At 37.7% G+C, this 14,004-nt stretch overlaps 1 protein-coding gene across 1 annotated transcript; it reads left to right on the top strand.

Moving 5' to 3' along the window:
* The first annotated feature begins 321 nt into the window (after nucleotides 1–321).
* rab33a (RAB33A, member RAS oncogene family) lies at nucleotides 322–10,745 on the top strand. The gene is made up of 5 exons (XM_063875873.1): nucleotides 322–603; nucleotides 2,477–3,040; nucleotides 6,712–6,852; nucleotides 8,396–8,476; nucleotides 8,579–10,745. The coding sequence occupies exons 1-5, from the start codon at nucleotides 586–588 to the stop codon at nucleotides 8,801–8,803; spliced, it is 1,029 nt and encodes a 342-aa protein (XP_063731943.1). The 5' UTR covers nucleotides 322–585; the 3' UTR covers nucleotides 8,804–10,745.
* Nucleotides 10,746–14,004: the final 3,259 nt, after the last annotated feature.

Here is a 14,004-nt window from a genome sequence, read left to right as displayed (position 1 = left end):
TTCTAAGAACTGTGGTGTCTGTTTCTGAGGGGTTTCGGGCTATACCGTACATGTGAGATTTTAAAAGGAGATTTGATTTTTTGTATACATAATACATTGATTCATGCATCCAATTATGTGTATACATATTAATGCATTCTATATTTCACTGTTGTTTTGTGTTTACCAGAATGTGAATGTCCCACTGAGCCTTACTTCCAGACAAACAGCTCATTGACTGAGGAAGAAGGGAGCTCTGTCAGACACAAGCGTCGGGACTGTTTGACACAGCGCGAGTGTGTGTGTTTAACATGCGTGTGTGAAAAAGAGATTATGTGTGTCTTTTTTGAGGGACAGTGTGTATGTCTGTGAGGAAAAGATTGTGTCTGTGTGTGAGGGAAACAGTGAGCAGGGAGCCTTTATATGTGTATGTGTGTAAGGGAGACATTGACTTGGCGAGGGAAAACAGAAGTCGTTTGGTATTTCTGTCTGCATTTCAGGCTGATATTACCAGACAGGGAGTGTGTGTACACATGTGCATTTGTGTTGTTTTGTAATTTAGTCAAAATGGAGGCAAAGCAGCTGTGACAAACCACAGCAATTTGCATGGTTATATTTCAAACGGTGAGTAGGGCGGATTTCCTCTTTTTCTTGAATTTTGTTTTAAACAACTTCAAGCATTATACTGTCTGATTTCACCTTGAAATTTCAAACCCCCCCATATTCAAATATTATAATGAATAGAAACTGCAACATTGAATGAAAGCTTATGGTAGGCATGTCATTTAGATAATGATCTTAAGGATGCTAATAGTAAGATTTGATGGGGAAAGCTGCAAGTAAGGAAACTATCAAATGCTACAGTTGTGATATATTCATTAATCAATCAATCAATCCATCATTATTCATTCATTCATTGTGAACACCCGAGCATGCCTATTTTAACACTACACAACGCCATTGATTTAGAATCTTGATAAAATGTAATGTGTTGCTTTTATAACAAATATTAAAAACGTGCAAGTTAGACTCCAGACACTTGCATATATGACACAACTCATTTGATGTAAATTACTCTTCAAAACAAACAAAAATGCTTTCAAATGTCATGCTTTTATCTGTCCTGGAGCATTATGAGAATAACATTCATGGTGCAATGTACAAACTGACATACTGTGTGGGACTACGGACGAAAATTAGCTTTGGCTAACTCCGGCACATTTACGTTTTTAGTGTATGTTTACATTGAGAATGTTAATTAATGTGCACTGTCCCTTTTCAAATAAACAAATAAATAATAAAATTTGGCAGTTATTTAGGTTCAACTGTTGTTGTCCTCCTTCTTTAGATCTGCACAAGCTAACACAACATGTTTGAACGTAGGATAATGTGTTAGCCATGTGCTCTTTTTATCTGTAGTTTTTGCTAGCAGATACCCAGAAGTAGCGAGTCAGGCACGCTGTATTGATTCTGCATCAAAACACCTGCTGGGTCGGAAAATATACAAGTGACAAATCCTGTCGGGAAACAGTGCTGGAATCTCCTCAGCTGCGACTGCCAGGGCTATAAATAAAGTCCAGCACTTTGTAAATAACATTGACTTAAAGTAATATACTACTGAAAGAGTTTTGTCAATTTGTTTATATTGAGGGCAATGAATACAACATTTTGAATGTATGTACTAGAAGGAATTTATTTGTATTTTTTCTTTGCACTTTGATGATTAAACTATTCAGGCTTCCTGGTGACACTGCATTCCCTTGCATTACGGCCATGTTGGTTAATGGAATGTGATAATAGGACCAGCTCATCAGATCACATGACATGATGGTGTGAGAAAATCTATTTCACTTTCTCTCTCTGGAAAAAAAAAGCAGCATTAACTTATGTCCTAGAATGGCATGGATAGACTCTAATTCAAATGGAGATTACATTCATTATTAACTGATGGCTACAATTGTGATCTTATTATTGGTATTCCACCTGAATTATTATATGACAATCTTTAAATGCAATGTGTTTAGGTATGCTGTATGCAATCAGAATGTTCTATGGGCTTTTCTTAAATGTTTTCTTAAAACATTACAATGGTGATGATGATATATGTTAGAAAAATGTATGCACTTTATATTACATTTGACTCCATTTGAATCTCTTTCAAATTGAATATAATTTCGATGATAAATTACATTTTCTAACTGGTGTTAAAAATGATTTTTGAATAATTTTGAGCATAATAACATATTATCTTTCATGTTTTATTGATTCACCATCTTACTACTACTATTACTACACAGTAAGAGTAAAACAGTTGAAAAATAGTTTATAAGAATATACGAAAACATAAGCACAAAAAGAATATAATTGATTTATTAGGGTTAGGGGTTAGGGTAAAAAAAACAAAAACAAAGTGCATTATATCAGTATTTAAAAGCGGAAGAGCTGTGCTGTTGTTTTTAAATTACTACATTTTATTTTACAATGCTTCTCCCTTTAGGGCCACACTCGGCTGAAGCAGAGCATCGTTGGTATTGTTGTTGCATCCCTGGTCTCCTCCTTCCGTCCTCCCTTCCTCCTTCATTCCCCTCCCTTCACTCATCCATCCATCCGTCCACCTTCTTTCCTCTCCACACACTCACACGACTTTCGAATCGCCTCCTCCGGCACGATGACCAACGATTCCCCGGAGGAGGAGACCCGAGCTCCGGGCAGCGGCAGAGGTGGTGTTGGTGGAGGTAAAGGGATGACACGAAGGAACCGAGCGGACGACAATGTCACCATCCTGACATCCTCCATGGATTTACACAGAGTCGGCCGAAGCCGAGCCAGCAGCAGCACCGATCCCGCCCCGAGCATCACGTCGTCGGTGGATCTGAGCAACTCCCTGGAGCTGAGCATTCAGACGCGGATCTTTAAGATCATCGTCATCGGGGACTCCAACGTGGGGAAGACCTGCCTCACCTTCCGCTTCACCGGGGGGAGCTTCCCCGACAAGACCGAGGCCACTATCGGCGTGGATTTCAGGGAGAAGGCAGTGGAGATTGAGGGGGAGACTATCAAGGTAAAATCAGCAGAGGGGATGGATGTTGATCATTGGTGTTCCCTCACTCCCTCCCCCTTTTTTCTTTTTGTTGATCAGCTGCAGCTCAAAGTCTGGCAGTGGCCTACTCTTTAATATTACCCTCACAAAACAAGAGACTACATTTCACTAGGATATTTCATAATAACTATCATGTAAAATGTTGGAGAAATTACACGTGTATTGACTAGACAGTCTTTGTGTGTTATGATGAATGTGTGTGCCTGAATGAACAACACAAACACCCAATGGATATTTTGTAACATGTTTTTATGGAGAAATTAATATGTTTTTTGCCAATGTTAAGGAAATCAGATTATCAGCTGGTTATAGCAAACCTCTCAACCTTCAGGTAAAACATGTATTGTAAATATATGCAAACAATATAACAAAAGCAACATAAAGACTGAGGGAGACTATGGCCATTTTCACTACTTTTGGATTTTTTTTCCAACACCTAATTATTGAGAAGATTAGGCAGCCAAATCAAAACTCTAATCTCTTCCACGATATCAATGAACAGGTTGTATATAGACAACAGGGTTACTAAGTAACTTTATGACATTGTATTAAATTTGCTAACTGTTTGTTCTTTTAAACCCATGAATACAATATGCCATCCATTGTAATTATGGAATGTATTCAAACTAGTCACGTCTAATCCTACACTCGTAACCGAACCGCATTAGAAATGTAGGCCATAGTACTGTAATGCTATCGTGGTAATCACTGAATTAAAATGTAATTATTTCAAACATTAGTAGCTATGCATAATGGCAGATTTATAGCAAAATCAATTTTGCAGCAATAATGATGATTAATCAACATTTAAATTCTCATATGATGAACATTGCTTTATACGTTGGCCTTTCACTAAATATTAGGTTTTTATTGAGATCTCTTATTCTGTTGTGTCTTTTTCATAGTACCTTCCTCCTCCTTATGTGGCCGGTAAATGAGCATGCAACCTCTCTATCACACACACATAAGCGCATACTCCCTTCCCCCTTTCTGTCTCAGTAACACAGTCTGTCTACAACCTCCAGATGCCCCCTAATGCTGACTCACAAACCCACTACACCTCTCTAGGTCAGCGTGTCTGAATCATCGCTATTCTCTTCAAAACATATAAACTTACTGCATGAGGAGCATGTGTAAATGTATTTTCATATGTATATTTAACTTAAAACTAAACGGACAGTTCACCCCAAAATCAGAGATACTTTTTTTGTTCTTACCTGTAGGGTTTTTACAATTCAAGATAGAAACTCGGTTAAGCTAGTTAGCTGAAGTTAGCTCAGCCAAAAAGATAATAGGCATGTTTCCATGTCGCTAGCTAGCTAACGTTAGTTAGCTTGTGGTGAAGTAGAGTAGAAAAATGCTTTTTTTTCCTTGATACAGTTGGCAGTTGTAGTTGGGTAAAATAAATAGCTCCTTTATGAAACTGCTCACAATTAGGCTAGTCTGTGGATTATCTTGAGTAACTGTGTCATGACATCTTGAAAGAGACGTTGCTGTTTAATTTTTCAAATGTATTTTGCCATATAGTTCCATCATATTTGGACAGAAGGCAGACTTGATCTATCTCGAGTAAAGGTTTTTTTAATTTGTGTCTTGTCATTTGTGTCAACACGTGAGAGCTGATTGTTTTATTAGCAGGCAGGTGTTTTAGATCCAGCATGCGCCAGGATCATTTATTGCCAGAACTATAGAGGAATCTAAAATGTTGTTCTGTGGGTCATCCAGATGGTAATTGGATGGCTTCTTCAGTGGACTGTTTCATTTAACATTGTTAGAGTGAAATCTAAGGCTAATTCACTGGGGCAGTATGAACCCACAAGTCAAAATGTCCCTCATGGTGAACAGGCAAAATGTAACATTTCCTCAAAACGAACTGTACAAAGATCTGGATGGGTGACTCCTTTTGCTCCAGACCTCTGGCAGGTGAATAAAAGTAGCACACAGACACATTTTATTTACTGCAGAGGACTAAAAATAGCAGAGCAGAACACTAAGTACAGACCACAGAGTTAGGTGTTGAAGCAATGGTAATAATTTGGACGTTTGAAGTTGATTGCTATTGACTGCCAAATTCAGTAAAATATACCGACAGATGACTTCAATTTCACAAACTCACATTTACTGTATGCTGGTTTGAAAAGCACACTTTATAGATGTGCCTAAGCCAAAATTACATATTAAAATATTGATATAAACCGAGATATTGGTTTGAAAAGACATTTACATTGACGAGATTCATATGATATATGAAGAAAATCAGATTATGGCGCATGCAGTGTCCAACCGAGAATAAGCTTTGATTTTATGAGCTGTATTCAATGCAGCAATCAGCATCTGCTCAAAAGCTAAATAGCAGTGCTTGTCCTTTCAAATGGTAATAGCAGATAATTCACTGGTCCTTTTTCACTACAGGCTTGGGCTGAGTGTTGGGAGACGTCCATGTTGAAACACAAAGTGCTACTGATTACACAAAGACATTCAGTAAACTGACAGTTTGAGCACAATATACAGAACAGTTTATGTGACCAAGCATGAGCCGTAAATAACTTATCCACTGTCTGCATTCTAAAATGGCTGAACATTTTGGTGGAATCGATATGTTCTTTTGTGCAGAAGAGGGGGAAATATAGCTTGGTTGCTCTTTGTCTGTATTGTTAAATCTGAACCATCAAATGAGGCAATTAGGAAATTACACAGTTGTACAGATGCTCCACATGCTACACTTCAGTGGTTTACTGGCTGGGGGAATAGGGCTGACAGTATTATACCAGCTGTAAAATAAAACAATGGCAGCAAAACCAGTATATTTAGCTTGATACATTTTCTTGTTAGTTGTTAGCTGACTCATACTGATAATAAACTGAGAACAGGCAGTTGGAAAAAAGCGCTCAGTTATTTGACATTTCAGAAAATACTCTTCCTGTGCACATTGTGGCAAATGATCCAAATGTGACGTTTTATTTTCGGTTAAACTTGCTTTTTGGCATGTGTCACTTTATCTAATCTTGGCATACATCAATGCTGCTTACAGCACAGAGTAGATCTGCCTGAGGCCTTCGTTAATGATTAAGAAGGAAAGCCAAACGTGCCATAGAGTACTGCTCTCATGAGACCTTACAGCTAGGAATATCTGTGCACACTTTCGTGTTGAAATTGTAAAGTGCCATGGACTGGATCTTCTAAGCTATTATTGGCTTAGACAAGTGAATGTAGCCAGATTGATATTGTAGAGCATATTTTTTATACAAACATTACAAACCTGGGTGTCCTGATTTTGTTAATCTCTTAATCTCTTACATGATAAGGGTGAATATCTTGAAAACCACACACGCCCTTGGAGAACGTAGGTCCCCACCAAGGTCAATTCCATAAGTAATAAATGATCTGCTATCCGTCCTGTGATTCAGATATGCTCAAAAATTGAACAGGGTTTTTCCATGGTCCATGTTATACTCTTCAACCAAGTTTCATGAAAATCAAACCAGTCCTTTTTTCTGTAATCCTGCTGACCAAACAAACAAACAAACCAAAAAGATTACATAACGTTCTTGGCGGTAGTATACAGCTATTACAGCATTTTCCCTTTTCCTCAGTCAAATCCAAACACAGTCTCATCTTGTCTATCTCCACAGGTGCAGGTATGGGACACCGCAGGCCAGGAGCGCTTTCGTAAATCCATGGTGGAACACTACTACCGCAATGTCCACGCAGTGGTCTTTGTGTACGATGTCACCAAAATGGCTTCCTTCCGCAACCTACAAACATGGATAGAGGTTAGTAACTGCTTAATAGATTGCAAAATGGTCTTTGTCAAATTAGAAATGGTTGAAGGAGCCCATTTTCCCTTGCTTCCAATGGCTAATCCCTAAAACCATTTATTAGGCGTGGGTTGACAATGTCATGTTTCCGACCATTTGCATCTCTAATGCTAATGCTGGTCATTCTAACTACTGCTGTAAGCAAGCAAACAAAAAAGACCTTGGCTTCACTTAGGAAATCATTATTAAAAGGGGTTTGTGTGGTTGTGTATGTAGTAGAAATCTTTCTGTGTGTTAATATACTGCTTATACCACTACAACTGTCCATATGCTTAAAATTACCTCCATTGTGTCTACTACCTTTGGTTACTACAGGTTGCATCAGAACTGATTCTGACTAATGGACTAGTTGTTGTATGAGTTGCATATGGTCGTATTAGTGGTAGCTAGTACAATAGTAGAAGTATTAGCAATAATAATAGTATTTTTTGCTACTTCCTGTATACTGCATGTGGCTAACTATGACTTCCCTAAAGGAAAATTAGTCATTCTTAATGTCTACTCTTAACCTTAATAATGATAGTGTGTTTGTGATTAAATAAGCAGTAGCAAATGTAGTACTTGTATGAGCAAAATCATATAATTAATAAAATATCAGTTGAAACATTAAGGCTTTGGATCTCACTTTGGAAAAAAAGCTAATTCAAACTATTGAGAGCTAACACATACTTTAATTAGTTTGAAATCATTGGAGCATTGTCCTTTAAAGCATTACATTCTCAATTTGATGTAGTTTTGAAAGCCTGAGTCACAAGCTATCTGGTGACTCAAGATTTGCTTCAAGTCCAAATTGTTAAATCCAAAATGTGTCCACACATTACTTGTCAAATGTTTCAGGTCATTGTCCATTCAGCACGGCGAACTAGTTAGCTCCTTTTTTGCATTGTTAAAGAGAACAGCAATAGCCGAATTTGCTCTGGGTTACTACTGGAACTATACACTATTGGGCGTTTTCCAATCTTGTGCAAATTAAATGGCACATTAATATATTTTTCTGAACTGTTGTCTTTGTATACGCACAGAATACTCACCTGAATACTCACACAGTACACAAATATTACGCTGTCGGATCAAGTGTGATGTTTTGGGATGTTTCTCACCTAAAAATAAACGCATCAACCAATCCCTTTGTGTGGAACAGACATCATAACGAGATTCTTTCAACCTTGACAAAGGCATACAATATCCACTCCTTCATTTCTTACCTTACATATTAAAACCCTTAGACATTACACTGTGTATATGTTAACCAATAGGAACTTAAATTCCTTCAGAGCATCTCTTTAGTGTTTTCTTATATTGAGCTGTTTCGGATAGTGGCTATGAAGCCATTTTTACACGTTATTGACAGATTGTAGCAGTCATAAATAGCTCTTTGTTACAGCTAAGAGACCGGTGATAACTTTTTTCACTTTGCTGCTGATATTTATGGTCGCATATCACGTAAACATGGCAACATTTTATAACGTTAATAACGCAATATTATGTTATGTTCCAGGAGTGTAATGGCCATCGGGTCTCAGCATCTGTACCTCGAGTCCTGGTGGGAAACAAGTGTGACCTCGTGGACCAAATACAGGTGGGTGTACTTAAGAAAAGACCACGTTATATTTATTTCCAACTTTATTGTATCTTTCTAGCTACAATTAGGGTTTACAATCAAATGTTTGTGCTTTCCCAGGTACCCTCCAACACAGCATTGAAGTTTGCCGACTCCCACAACATGTTGCTGTTCGAGACCTCGGCCAAGGACCCGAGGGAGAGTCAGAACGTCGACTCCATCTTCATGGCGCTGGCCTGCCGGCTCAAGGCCCAAAAATCCCTGCTCTACAGAGACGTGGAGAGAGAGGATGGGAGAGTCCGACTCACACAACAGACTGAAACAAAGAGTAATTGTCCTTGTTGAGGAAAAAGAGGAGTGGGAGGCATAATGGAAGGGGAAGATAGAAAGAGTAACTGTACATGTGAATGGAGAGGGGATGATGGGGAAGATGGGGAGAGGGAGGCTAAAACAAGAGTCTTTCAAATGAAATGTAACTTTTCTGGTTAGAAGGAGGTTTGGATTGTTGACACCAAGAGCAATGTGTTTCAAGGAAGAGGCAGACAGGTGGAAAGTGGCAACGCTCATGTATATTAAGGATGACGATGGTGAGGATTGATTAACAATTCAGAAGACGAAGTTGCCTTTTAGACTACAGCGTAGTTTAGACATTCTTCCATTCTTCCTTCAAATATAGACAGAAACTGAATAAATATACTTTCAGCACGCAAAGTGCAGAGGCAAACACAACACAAGGGATGAGTCATTAGGGGATCTACAACAAATAGTGTTGAGACAAGGCTGTTGTTTCCTAAACCAGCCCTGGTTTGGTCATTACCAACAGCAACATATTAAAACACAGTCTTATTTTTGCTGCACTTATTTGTATTGATATTTATCCACATTGTAGCTGAAAGCAGAATGTCCCCGCTGTTTTCTACTGCCTTAAAAATCTGCCTTTGTCATTTTAAGAAGCAAGCAAAAGTAGCATAGAGGATTCATGTATTTCAACCACTTGAGATGATCTTGGTGTATACAACACTATGACAGCCTCTCATGTGGAAATATCAACAATTTCAGAGGATAAATGACACTGATTTTTCCTCCCATAATGTTAGTGTATCTAGGTCAATCATTCAAAGTTGACCTAAAATCACTGTGAGAACACAAACACATGGCAAAAAGGGTAAAACAGAAACTTAATTTGGATAAATTATGGGGCGAGAAAAGTCCAAGTGAGCTCAAAGTACCGGAAGACCTTGACAACAAGGTTTTTGGATCAGCTAGAGGTTGCCAGGCAGCTTGTCACATATTGGTTTATAGGTTTTAAGGTCCTCTTACCCGTAAGCAGGAGAAATGCACTCTACTACAAAGAAGGGCCCTCAAGGTGAGGCTCTTTTTCTCTTCTAATCCTGATGTAAACATATTCCCGCTCTATGCTAACCCACTGGCACTGTGGCTTATCAAGCTTTCACTTTGTGTGCAAAATACACTGAGTGTTTGCCGTGTGTTACATCGAGATAGCCAGTCAGCAATTCCATATTCTTTGATGAACAACGTATGTTTAAATAAAGGCCTTTCTGTCCGTTTTAGATGGACCACATCAATATCACTGCCTACAGTCTCAGAGAGGACAGGGACAATGACAGATCCCTGTAAACATAGTGTGTTTAGTTATACTTCTACACTTCCTGAATCTGGATGTACGGTACGAGCAGACTTTGAATCGTGTTGTCTGTATAAGGGATTAATTCCAGGAGTATCTGAGTCATGGATGATACAGGCCGCATGAAACACTGCACAAAGCCATATTTATTATTTATTCTACGGTACTGTTTAGTAAAGCAACACACTCATCATATCTAATCCTGCTTTAACACTGTAGCCTACTTTTGCAATCCTATTAATATATGTGGATGCCATACGTTAACAATTCAGATCAGTGAGCATTTCCGAGAGGGTTTTCCTAATTATTATATCCGATTGAGTTATTAAACACTGTGCACATCGAGGTAAAATCCTTCTAGGTATTGTTTGAGCTGTGTACATTTTTTTGCCTTTTTAATAGTACAGATAAACATAAAAGGGGAAGAAAGGAGGGACGACATTGATGCATCAAAGAGCCGTTGGTCAGATTTAATCCTGGGCAGCTATTAGACTCAAATTTAGTACATGGAGCTCCATTGGGGGAGCTACTCTCGCACCCCAGCTGTATCAGGTTGTCGATTGTTTTTTGTTTGTTTTTTTGTCAGAAATGTTGCAGTTTCAAACATGTTTGATTGCTATTAAAGATGAATAAATTGATATAACTGGAAAAACCTAGAAACGTTCTATTTATTCTCATCGTACATGCCAAGCCATGGGTTCAACAAAGCTGGGAAAAAACACAAAAACGTCCTTTCATCCATTTCGAAATGGTCTCTGATCAGGGATAGGGGAGATTGGATTATATCCCAGACCATTTTTATTATATTCCCATACAACCAAACTCCATTCTCGAGGTAAACATATATTCTCCGGATTATGGTCGCATTTTTATATACGTGGTTAAAGTCAGGCATTGAAACAAAACGTATTGGTTAGGATTGGTTAAAGACAATGGTTGAAGATTGTGAGTTTAATTAATTCAATACTTACTTTGGTTTCCAGCAGGACTCGAACTGCGGTCTGCTGGGTGAAAGTCCTGTGTTTTACATCTTTGATTACTGGAATCGCCATGACAATGCAGTTTTAGTATGGGTTTCATTGCCAGGCTGTCACGGCACATTCCCAAGTGAGAGGTGGGTACACCCTAACACTGTTTATCGGTTATAAATATATGTGGCTCTGTTTACCAAAAGGTTAGCATAACCCGGCTAAGTTAGTTCCTGTTATACATTTGAGCCGACTAGACAAGCCTTACAAGAATTAAAACAAGAAAAAGAGAAGAATGTGCCTACATTTCCTTACCAGATCTGAATGAAATAAAATGTGATCTGGGTGATTGAAGAAGAACAATGAAGGTATTTTTAAGTTAACCTTGTCATTAGCATTTATTACTGACTATAGTTATACATTTCACATTACATTAACCTCTCTCTCAATGTTAAGAACACAAATACACATTATGTTTGCTTGCCTTCTGTTTACTGTATATATGCTTTATTTATTTTTTAACCGATTTTGGCTCTTAAAGGGATGCCTTCATATTCTGATTAATACTGTCTTGTTAAAACAGGTGGCAAAGCCTTGATTAGTAGTTCAGGGTCCTATAGATGATACAAAAATGTGATTGGGTACATTTACTTAAACCTTTGAAGAAAGGGTTCCCTGGTGTCACTTCAGGTTCAATACTGCAAAAAACTAAATCAAATTAAATTTGAGAAATAATTGCGTTAATGTGATGCTGAATAAATCAACCAGAATCCTGACATGAGAATAACACTATATTCATACTGTACATAAAAGCTGAATGCTAGAATGAGACAAGAAGATCACATTTTCACCTTAAATTATTTCAAGGTATTTTGTCTAATAACATATTATTTCCATTACCTAGTAGTTTTTATTTTCAGGGCGAGCTGAAATGTCTTATAGAGTATATTTTGAAAAGAAAGTTGAGTTTAGTGCTTAATAATGATTTAATTACAATATTAAGAGTTGTCATTATTGTTTGATAATTATGCCCTTTGCGTGATGAATGATCAATAATGAAAACAAGTTCCATAACATACGATAATTTGACCAATTTGTGACCATAAAAAAAAGCTAAAGTAATGTTATAAAAAAACTACCACATGACGGACGCATAACTACAGGTCAACACCACTAAGCTTAAGGAACTTGTGTTTGGCATGATGCCGTTTAGTATTCTCATTTAGTCACTTGTTAGCAACCATCGTTTTTATGACACATAGAATCCTCAGACATTCATGAATGTGTATTTACCAACGTATTACATTATAGAACAAAACATCTCTTAAGCTTGTGTTAACCAGGGAATTTATTTCAGACATCTAGCTTAAAACCTTCACGACCAGCGAACCAAAAGGGTCAAAACTCATTTCCTGGTTTAAAGACTCATTCTTGCGCCACTCTATTGACCTGTAGCAACATTGTCGTTAGTACAATCTCACAAAGGAACTTCTGAACAAACTGTTGAAGAAGCCACATTTGACTCAGATTCATATCATCTTGGAAACCAGTACAATCATTCTACACTTTTTCTCTGGAGCTTAGGTTCACTTTTGAAATGATGTGCCCCTTAAGCATTAACATGAGGAGGTTTTCAGTAACATTTCTGTTTTGGCCATGAGTCTTGACTAAGGTATTTATTGTTAAGAGCCTGTTTCCCTCCCACACAGGAAGTTCGGATTTCATGTCTGTTTTTCCGTTTTCATGAGTTTTCTCTCTGTGCTATATCTTATTTCACATTTCATTTGAACGTTTCTACTGCCCTTTTATTCTATTTGTGCATCTTATAGTTTATCCCTAGATATATTTAAATGCTTGTCTTATATCTTCTACATTTCAGACCCATAAAGGTTTCACACTTTCTTCATCATTCCATCACCACCTTTCCCACTCTCTCTCCAAACATGGCTTGCCACTGTTTCTCGGCTTTGGCCGGAAAATAAATTCTCAAACAGATCGTGTGTCCATTAATAGTTGTAGCAGATGAGTGCTGCTGAATGTTGAGCATGAGAAGAAAATGTAATCCTTTCATGTAATTGTGATTTTCCTCTTCGTACTTGGAACTAAGAAACATGTTTGAGACAAACTGCTTCTACAGATGTCTTCAAGCATCAAACACATCCTTTAGAAATGATATCAATTCAAATTGTGTGGTTTTTGCAACATATTAGAAACATATTAATGTTTAGATATTCAGAAAGGCGTTTTGTGGTGGGGGACATTTTCTTGGCTTTTGTAATGTGGAAGAGTTGATATGAAAAGATTATGAAAAGTCTGAAAGGAACATTTGAACAGTGACAATCCCTGTAGTAAGTAAACTCAGTTAGGTTAAGTAATTGATTAGCCGAACATGAATCAAGTGTAAAAAATAACACAGATAATATTGTGAACGTAAAATGTTTGTGGACCTTGTTTCTAAAATATTGTGGGTTTTTTGGTATTTGTTTTACCAAAAGCCCACAGTAATAGATAATGAGGCTGAGCAACCAAATATCATGACAAAGGCATAGGGGGGGGGGGGTCAGGTTTGTTGTTGAAATACTCTTTTCGGCCACAAGAGGTACACCGAACCCAGGTTTTAAATGGGACTTAAAGCACTCATGTTTTCTTCCAGGTGAATCTTTATTTCTGTGAGCACCCCAAACAAAAGGAATTTGATGTTGTGTCTAAGTACATTATGTCACATTACTGTCATTTCTTTCTTTTGGTTAGAAATGTATTTTAATCAGAGTTAATCTCCTGTTAGAATTCAGATAAACTATCCTGGCATTACATTTTTTCCCACCTGTTTGTCAGTCACAAACACAGGGGAAAATACTATGTACATCAAACTCAGAAAATACATTACAATCATTTTTTTCTCAATTGCCTCTCAGGGCTCCCATAAGTCAAAG

This window comes from Eleginops maclovinus, chromosome 23 (genome assembly GCF_036324505.1).
Source record: "Eleginops maclovinus isolate JMC-PN-2008 ecotype Puerto Natales chromosome 23, JC_Emac_rtc_rv5, whole genome shotgun sequence".
Lineage (NCBI taxonomy): Eukaryota > Metazoa > Chordata > Actinopteri > Perciformes > Eleginopidae > Eleginops > Eleginops maclovinus.
The sequence above is the reverse complement of the archived record's forward strand: the minus strand, read 5'-3'. Positions and strand labels throughout refer to the sequence as shown.